Source organism: Xiphias gladius, chromosome 21, assembly GCF_016859285.1.
Source record: "Xiphias gladius isolate SHS-SW01 ecotype Sanya breed wild chromosome 21, ASM1685928v1, whole genome shotgun sequence".
Taxonomy (NCBI): Eukaryota; Metazoa; Chordata; class Actinopteri; order Istiophoriformes; family Xiphiidae; genus Xiphias; species Xiphias gladius.
In genome coordinates, this window is record NC_053420.1 from 16123413 (window position 1) to 16132061 (window position 8649).

The window sequence follows — 8649 nt, forward strand, 5'->3', positions numbered from 1 at the left end:
TATTTTTAACAAGTGTCAGTCAAAATAAATAAGTCGAAATAAATATTTTTAATATAGTCAATGATTTTCACTTAAACCTTTTGTGTGTCAGGCTCGTATTGAGGAGCTGGAAGAGGAGATTGAGGCTGAGAGGGCTGCTCGGGCCAAGGTGGAGAAGCAGAGGTCTGATCTCTCCAGGGAACTTGAGGAGATCAGCGAGAGGCTCGAAGAGGCTGGTGGAGCAACTGCAGCTCAGATTGAGATGAACAAGAAACGCGAGGCTGAGTTTCAGAAGCTGCGTCGTGATCTCGAAGAATCCACCCTGCAGCATGAGGCCACCGCTGCAGCTCTGCGCAAGAAGCAGGCTGACAGTGTGGCAGAGCTGGGAGAACAGATTGATAACCTTCAGAGAGTCAAACAGAAGCTGGAGAAGGAGAAAAGTGAATTCAAGATGGAGATTGATGATCTCACCAGCAATATGGAGTCTGTCGCCAAATCGAAGGTGAGAGCACTGTATTTTCATACAGGGAGCAAAAAATAATGGTAAATAACTTTATACTAATACATGTTTTCTTTTATCAGGCAAACCTTGAAAAGTTGTGCAGGACCTTAGAAGATCAACTGAGTGAGCTCAAAGCCAAGAATGATGAGAATGTTCGTCAGCTAAACGACTTCAGTGCACAAAAAGCAAGACTTCAAACTGAAAATGGTATGAATCTCATGTTGGTTTTGTCTGATCTCAATGGTCAGTTTGAACATTAACTTTGAGGTTCTTCATCTATTGTTGCAGCAGTGCAAAATATATGTAAAATGAATCTGTGTCCTGAAGATACCTAAATCAAACTTTAATTTCCCTGTAATTTCCCATGTGCTTCACCCTCTTCTACCTAAAGTTTAAGGTATTGTTTCACACTGAAACTATTAGCATAATGACAATAGCTGTAAAGCTGCAAAATATATCTCTATTCAACATGAATTGAATAGTAAAAAGTAAGCCTTTCCTCAGCATCATTTTCTGACATTCTTTTGCAGTTTTCTTCTGATGTACATTCATGTCTTTACATAGGTGAAATTGTGCGTCAGCTAGAGGAGAGAGAAGCTCTTGTTTCTCAGCTGACAAGAGGCAAGCAGGCTTTTACCCAGCAGATTGAGGAGCTTAAGAGGCACATAGAGGAAGAAGTTAAGGTAACAGTCTATGAAAGCAGAAAAAAAGGCCACCAGGCGATTTGGTATCAAATATTGATCAGGTTCTCATTTGGATCTTAGGCCAAGAACGCCCTGGCTCATGCTGTTCAGTCAGCTCGTCATGACTGCGACCTGCTCAGGGAGCAGTATGAGGAGGAGCAGGAGGCCAAGGCTGAGCTGCAGCGTGCAATGTCCAAGGCCAACAGCGAGGTGGCTCAGTGGAGAACCAAATACGAGACTGATGCCATTCAGCGCACTGAGGAGCTGGAGGAGGCAAAGTAATGGACAGTCCTGAAATCACACTGTTTCCACATGCACTGATTCTGTGAGTGATCATAAAAGCCGTTTACTGTACGTTTTAACAGGAAAAAGCTTGCCCAGCGTCTTCAGGATGCAGAGGAAACCATTGAGGCTGTGAATGCAAAATGTGCCTCTCTGGAAAAAACAAAACAGAGACTGCAGGGTGAGGTGGAGGACCTGATGATCGATGTGGAAAGAGCTAATGCTCTGGCTGCTAACCTCGACAAGAAGCAAAGGAACTTTGACAAGGTCAGATAATTTTTATAAACATATGGTTTTGACCATTAACATGAGGTGACAAAAAAACTCACTTGTTTGTTATACTTTCAGGTTCTGGCAGAGTGGAAACAGAAGTATGAGGAAAGTCAGGCGGAGCTGGAGGGAGCACAGAAGGAGGCTCGGTCAATGAGTACTGAGCTGTTCAAAATGAAAAACTCCTATGAAGAAGCTCTGGACCACCTGGAAACCTTGAAGAGGGAGAACAAGAACCTGCAACGTAAGACAATTAATTCTGTTTCTCCCAACAGATATGCTGTCTAACCACCAGTTCAGTTTAGCTGGAGTATCTATATTACTTAATGATTTTTACATTGCTTAATACTCTGAAATTTGTACTTTATTAATCTGCTCCAACAGAGGAGATTTCAGACCTGAGTGAACAACTCGGTGAGACCGGTAAGACGATTCATGAGCTTGAGAAAGGAAAGAAGGCGGTGGAAAGTGAGAAGTCAGAGATCCAGACTGCTCTGGAGGAGGCAGAGGTAAAACTGAATCATCATTTCAGTCATTATAGCTTAGAGTTACAATGACAGTGGAACTACCTTGTCCAAATCACTCAGCCATTGTACAAGTAGAGGAGATGTAAAAAAAACTGAAATGTAAAATTCTAAACCAAATTTAAATTTAAATATGAAGTATAGATACAAAATCTAAAATATTTGCAAAAAGAAACAGTGCACAGTTGTGTCACTTTGTGTTCCTGTTTCTGTTTTAGCTGCAAGACAGTTTTAAAATATTAGCAGAACTTTATGGCACACCTGTGTGACACTCATCTTGTAAAGGTGTTAGACTGGACACAACAGTGTTTTTCTTTACTGTGACTTAGCCTCATTTTTTGTATCTTTAATGAATGAACTGTTCTGTGCTCCAGTTGATAAAGGTCACACTTGTTCACAGGCTACCCTAGAGCATGAGGAATCCAAGATTCTCCGCATTCAGCTTGAGCTCACACAAGTCAAGGGTGAAATTGACAGAAAACTTGCAGAGAAGGACGAGGAGATTGAGCAGATCAAGAGGAACAGCCAGAGAGTAATCGAGTCCATGCAGAGCACGTTAGATGCTGAGGTCAGAAGCAGGAATGATGCCCTGAGAATCAAAAAGAAGATGGAGGGAGACCTCAATGAGATGGAGGTTCAGCTCAGCCATGCCAACCGCCAGGCAGCTGAAGCCCAGAAACAGCTGAGAAACGTACAAGGACAGCTTAAGGTACCTCCACTCTGGGATTTTGTGGCAGAGTATCTTTCTTTCTAAAAGTAGCTGAATGTTTTTGCTTAAATAGCTATCAATGTTTTACAATTTAGGATGCACAACTGCACCTTGATGAAGCTCTCAGAAGTCAGGAAGACATGAAGGAGCAGGTTGCCATGGTGGAGCGCAGGAACAACTTGATGCTGGCTGAGATCGAGGAGCTGAGAGCTGCACTGGAGCAGACAGAGAGAAGCCGCAAAGTGGCTGAACAGGAGCTGGTTGATGTCAGCGAGCGTGTGACACTACTGCACTCTCAGGTACCCTCAAAGGCTGACAAACAAGAATTGAAACTTTGTTCTTCTGTATTTGAACACATGGAATTTCATTGTTGCTTCTTTTATAATAGAATACCAGCCTTATCAACACCAAGAAGAAGCTGGAGGCTGACCTTGTCCACATCCAAGGTGAAGTAGAAGATTCTGTTCAGGAAGCAAGAAATGCTGAAGAAAAGGCCAAGAAGGCCATCACTGATGTGAGTCAAAATGATTTAGATGTAGTTCTTTACCTCTTTCTGGTATTGGAGCAATGGCTTTAGTCTTGTATGTCGTGCTATAGGCGGCCATGATGGCAGAAGAGTTGAAGAAGGAGCAGGACACCAGTGCTCATTTGGAGAGGATGAAGAAGAACCTGGAGGTGACGGTGAAGGACCTGCAGCACCGCCTGGATGAAGCTGAGAATCTGGCCATGAAGGGCGGCAAGAAGCAGCTCCAGAAACTGGAGGCGAGGGTAAAGATGAATTTGCTTACCAACCGAATCTCAACTTTTGTGTCAGTATAAAATTTTTACCTCCAAGTAACAGTTTGTATTATGTTTATATTTCAGGTGCGTGAGCTTGAGGCTGAAGTTGAAGCTGAGCAGAGACGAGGAGCAGAGGCTGTCAAAGGTGTTCGGAAATATGAGAGAAGAGTGAAGGAGCTCACGTATCAGGTATTTCTTTTTTTATAATTGATTGGTACAGTTGTTTGTCAAAGATGCATATAAAAACATTTTAATCATGAATAAACGTTACTGCAGACTGAAGAGGACAAGAAGAACGTCACCAGACTTCAGGATCTGGTGGACAAGCTGCAGCTGAAAGTGAAGGCCTACAAGAGACAGTCTGAGGAAGCTGTGAGTCAGAAATCTTTTCTAACCTTGTTCACTGTATTGCGTCAAATAGAGTGGCATGCAGTACACCCAGACCTTGAAACTGAAAGTATAACCACACTCTTGTTATGTCTGTGAAATACCTGACAGTAAAAACTAAATCCGTCAATCTCTGTATCTTCAGTCTTCATGATTGTTGACTCCAGTCTTGAATTTCCTCACAGGAGGAGCAGGCCAACACTCACCTGTCCAGGTACAGAAAGGTTCAGCATGAGCTGGAGGAGGCTCAGGAGCGAGCTGACATCGCTGAGTCCCAGGTCAACAAGCTGAGGGCGAAGAGCCGGGAAATTGGAAAAGTAAGTTAGACATGAAACTTAAGCAACGAGCAGTTGTAACTTTCAAGTGGTCATTAACTGTGCTAAAGGAAATCAACACACATGATTTTAACAAGATAATGTTGTTCGAGTGCTCCAGATTTATAACTGGGGACTGTTTTCATTTTAATTTAAATGGCATTTTAAATGGCACAAGTGAAAACTACAATACATGTTGCATGACTAAATAATTTTCCTGTCTGTGGATCATTCATTATCTTTATTTCTGTCCATTTTAGGCAAAGGAGGCTGAAGAATAATCTGCAACATCTCTGAGAGATACAAATGAGAATCATAAAATATGACTGTTCATTTAACTGCTCTCACTAAATATTGTAGGTGTACATTCAATAAATATATGTTGCCAGTGTGCTGCCTTTAGACTTTTCTTTGCACATCACAAACAATAAACACTACCAAGAAAAACATATGCAGTTTGTAGGTCTTGTCACCACAAACTTCAGGATGGAAACACTGCAGGAAATAAAAAACATAAACTCACTCACTTTAATAGAATTTGCAGTTAATTTCCATGTTTCGACAAAAGCCACATTCTCACATTATTTTGCCACATCCTAATAATTCATAGGAAACTTAGTTAGTGAGAGACAGCATTGATGCCACTGTTGCAGAAACATTCACATGGGAACAATTCCAGTATGTGTGACAGTCTTTGTCCAAAACCCTTTTCAAGTGTGGACTCTCATCAGGTTTTCACAACAAAATGTTGAATTTCAGTAATGAGACAGAACCAAAAACTAGAGTACAAGTAACTACACATCTGAGTTCCCAGACTGCTGTGGAGCAAAAGCTGCAGCATACAGAAAGTTTTACTTATATTAGCATAAATACCTACATTGATGGTGTACAGTTTTGGAGTGAATGATGTAAAATGTGTTCAGAAGTGGTTCATTAATTATGAACCCCCCCACCAGAATGAGACCTTAAAGGAACAGCTTGAGGAATGCCAAATGTTAGATATAATTTAGATTTAGATATTGTCTCTTTTATTTTATCTTTATTACAAAACTAGTCGTTTGATTGTATTAAATGTACGCACACATCTTCATCATTGTTTGACACATACCTGTGGCCTACAGGGCTTCTCTCACCTGGAACACTGGGCGGGTCTACCTGTGATGAAGTCTTCATCCTAATCAGCAGTGAAAAGTCAAAACCTGCTGTTACACAGCACAGTCAGAGCTCTCATTATGTCAGCTCTCGGCAGGGGCAATATTCTTTTTCAATACATCAGTCATATAATCAGTAGTGCGAAGTGGCAAGTGAGAGTAAAGATGAAGCTGTTGTGTTTTGCTTGTTAAATCACTGCCCTTTCTTACATCGGAAATAAAAATAAATTGCTAAATAAATTCCACAATCCTCTGGGGCAGAGCAACAATTCAGTACTACGCATTTCCTCTGTGTGGAGCGATTTCATCAACACTGTGACAAATGACAGCTGCAGTTCTCCCGCCACTAATCTTATCGCACCTGTTTGCTCCTGAATCTTTGGCACCATGTGAGTCAGACACAACTTTATGCTAGTGCAGTTATTGTTCGAAGACTCTCTGTACTGAACACACAGGAGACAGTCGTACATTTTATGATTATTTGTCTACTTAAACTGTGTGTTTTGGTCCTTTTTACATCTTGTGCATGAATATCAACAGGCAACCAAAGATGGTACTTTGCCTGTAGTCTGTATAGTGAATAACTATCTGCTCAAAGCCCCTCCCTAGTAATTATACACAGTAAGTGTCAAAGAAGCTTTGAATGCACAACAAGAAACACATGAACATTTATGTCCACTGCATGTGAGTATCCTGATTTAAGCACTGGTCCCATTAGTCATTAGCCCGTTTAACATCTCAGTATCTCAGACTTTGACAATAAACAATTCATAAAAAGTTTCAGAGCTAATTGATCATAGATTTCAAACACATCCTACTGAACATTATTTCACAACTATGCACAAATGCCTTCAGAAAAATAATTTGAAATGCGATCAACACATATATTAATGAAGAAATACAGTATGTCATCATATTTGTAAGACAAAAAAAACACATACAAATACAAAATGAAGGTTTTAGACACAACATCTGAATCTGACACTAGTTCTCCATCTGCCTGGTAGTTACACTTGCCTATCCTTGTTAAAAATGTAATTAGAAGCAGTTTTACCCAAAGGGAGCTCATATTCTGCAGCATCAAACCTGGTCTCTCCTGAAAGCTTCATATCTTCACTGACTCTTATGTTAAACTTATGGGAGACGAGGCTCTGAGCTCTGTTGGTTACACCTCATATGATACATTAAAATGAAAATAAGATTTAAACTGCTTTGCCAAACACTGATGCTCTGATATCATTGCTAAATCAGACAGTGTATTTCTCTTTAAGCCAAATAACGAGGCACTATGCCTGCTGGATAGAAGGTATCACTTATCCAAACAAGGCTATTGGGAGCAGCTGGCCTGCAGGACTGTTGGTCTACTGACTCAGAGAAGCCAGAACATCCCACAACCCCCTCTCCAATGCTGTAAGTGTCTGTGGAAGTAGCCAGCGACCTATCGTCTTTCCTCTGAAGACCCCATCCTACCGTTATATATCTTCAGTGAGTGACACTGGGAGCAAATGCACATGGTGCGTAAGCTTGACTCTTGGATTTCTTTCCTGGTACTCACCGAGCCGCCCAAAATTCACATTTTAATCCTCAACAGCTGACACAGCAGAAGTCTCTCTGCATTAGATAATGGAAGGACCGCCCACTGGAGTATACTGGAGGAATGAGAACTGCAGGAGCTTCACTTGCCTTCAGAGCAATGCTTTGTAAACCTAGAGAATCCTTCTGAGAATTTGACCAACCACACCTGTGCTTAAGATCCCTGCTTTTATTAAGATCATAAAAACCTAATATTTTTGCCACGTAACCAAAATCATTTATGGGCCCGCAAGGAATATTTGGAAATATAGTTATTTGTGATGTGTTAAGCCTTAGAGAAGTAGGAACTAAGCAAAGAGCAGCAGCACACTTTCGTTGAGAAGTAAAATGTCCGCTAATTGATGAGTCAAGTTACAGAAAATCATTAAGCAACAATTTTAGTAATCAATTAATCGTTAAATTCATTTATCAGACAAAAACTGTCCAACATTTTCTGATTCCAGCTTCTCAAACATCAGATATCTTGCTTTTCTTTGACTTATCTAATAGTAAATTGAATATCTTTGGACTGTTGATTGGACAAAACAAGACATCACCTTCAACTCTTTGAACTTATGATGGTTATTTTTCACTATTTTCTGGGATTTCATAGGATAAACAGTTAATCAAAAAAAAAATAATCAAAAGATTAATAAGTGATCACTAGTTCCGGCTCTGGAACTAAGGGCTGGAAGTAATATCATGTTTCTGACAGTTGTGAATTTCTTAACGTAGTTTTTTGCTTTGTTGATGCCCGAAGAGAACTGTAATCACTACATGTGATGGTTCCTATTTTCCTTTGGTGAGTAAATCTCAGTTTCATGTTTTAATACACTGACGGGGTTCATAACCTGTTAATCAGCTTTTTTACCCGCTTAGGTGTTGGCTTTATCTGCTTACAAGCCAACACTTGTCACTGTGTACTTTTGTTTTTATACTATAAAATCATGTCAGTAACTCAGCATAGACTAAGTCAATGTTTTGGGCTCCTCTAAAGGCTCCTTTTACCATAAATGCTGCCACAACCCTGAGTTTCTTCCCTCTTTACTTTTCATGTACAAATCATGTGGAGAAAAGAGCAGAAGACTTTCTTCTCTCTTTCTTTGTGCTGAATCACTTTTCACTTCTTCATATTCTCGTCCTTCCTGTTTCATTTGGATTTAGAGGCACCTTTTACGATGAGAAGCGCAATGAGATTACTCTGAAATAATACAAATGGAAAATATATGTCTAATTAATGTAAAAGTAAAGGCCAAAACCTTTTAAAATGTGGAGGTGTTTTTGGCTTGAAATCAGATTAAGTGTTTTTTAGTAGATTGGACTGAAGAGCTCTCTAGTGTATGAAATGTAAAGGTGGTGTGAGCATGTGTGAAATCATCCGTACAGGGCCGCTTTATGTCGCTTTAAATTATTAACATGACTGGTGTGAAAATCATAAATCAGTGATGAAAGATTCAGAGCTGAAGTGAAAAATATCAATAGCATTTAATCACCAA

General features: G+C 40.2%; 1 protein-coding gene across 1 annotated transcript in view; it reads left to right on the plus strand.

Annotated features, from left to right (window-relative positions):
• LOC120807250 (myosin heavy chain, fast skeletal muscle-like) overlaps positions 1-4711 on the plus strand; it is a 10611-nt gene extending 5900 nt beyond the window's left edge. The window contains 15 exon segments of the mRNA XM_040159028.1: positions 92-481; positions 562-688; positions 1046-1164; positions 1246-1442; positions 1530-1713; positions 1795-1960; positions 2101-2225; positions 2641-2949; positions 3045-3248; positions 3338-3463; positions 3547-3717; positions 3814-3918; positions 4006-4101; positions 4302-4433; positions 4691-4711. Of these exon segments, the coding sequence (XP_040014962.1) occupies positions 92-481; positions 562-688; positions 1046-1164; positions 1246-1442; positions 1530-1713; positions 1795-1960; positions 2101-2225; positions 2641-2949; positions 3045-3248; positions 3338-3463; positions 3547-3717; positions 3814-3918; positions 4006-4101; positions 4302-4433; positions 4691-4711 (2472 nt within the window).
• The last annotated feature ends 3938 nt before the right edge of the window (positions 4712-8649 follow it).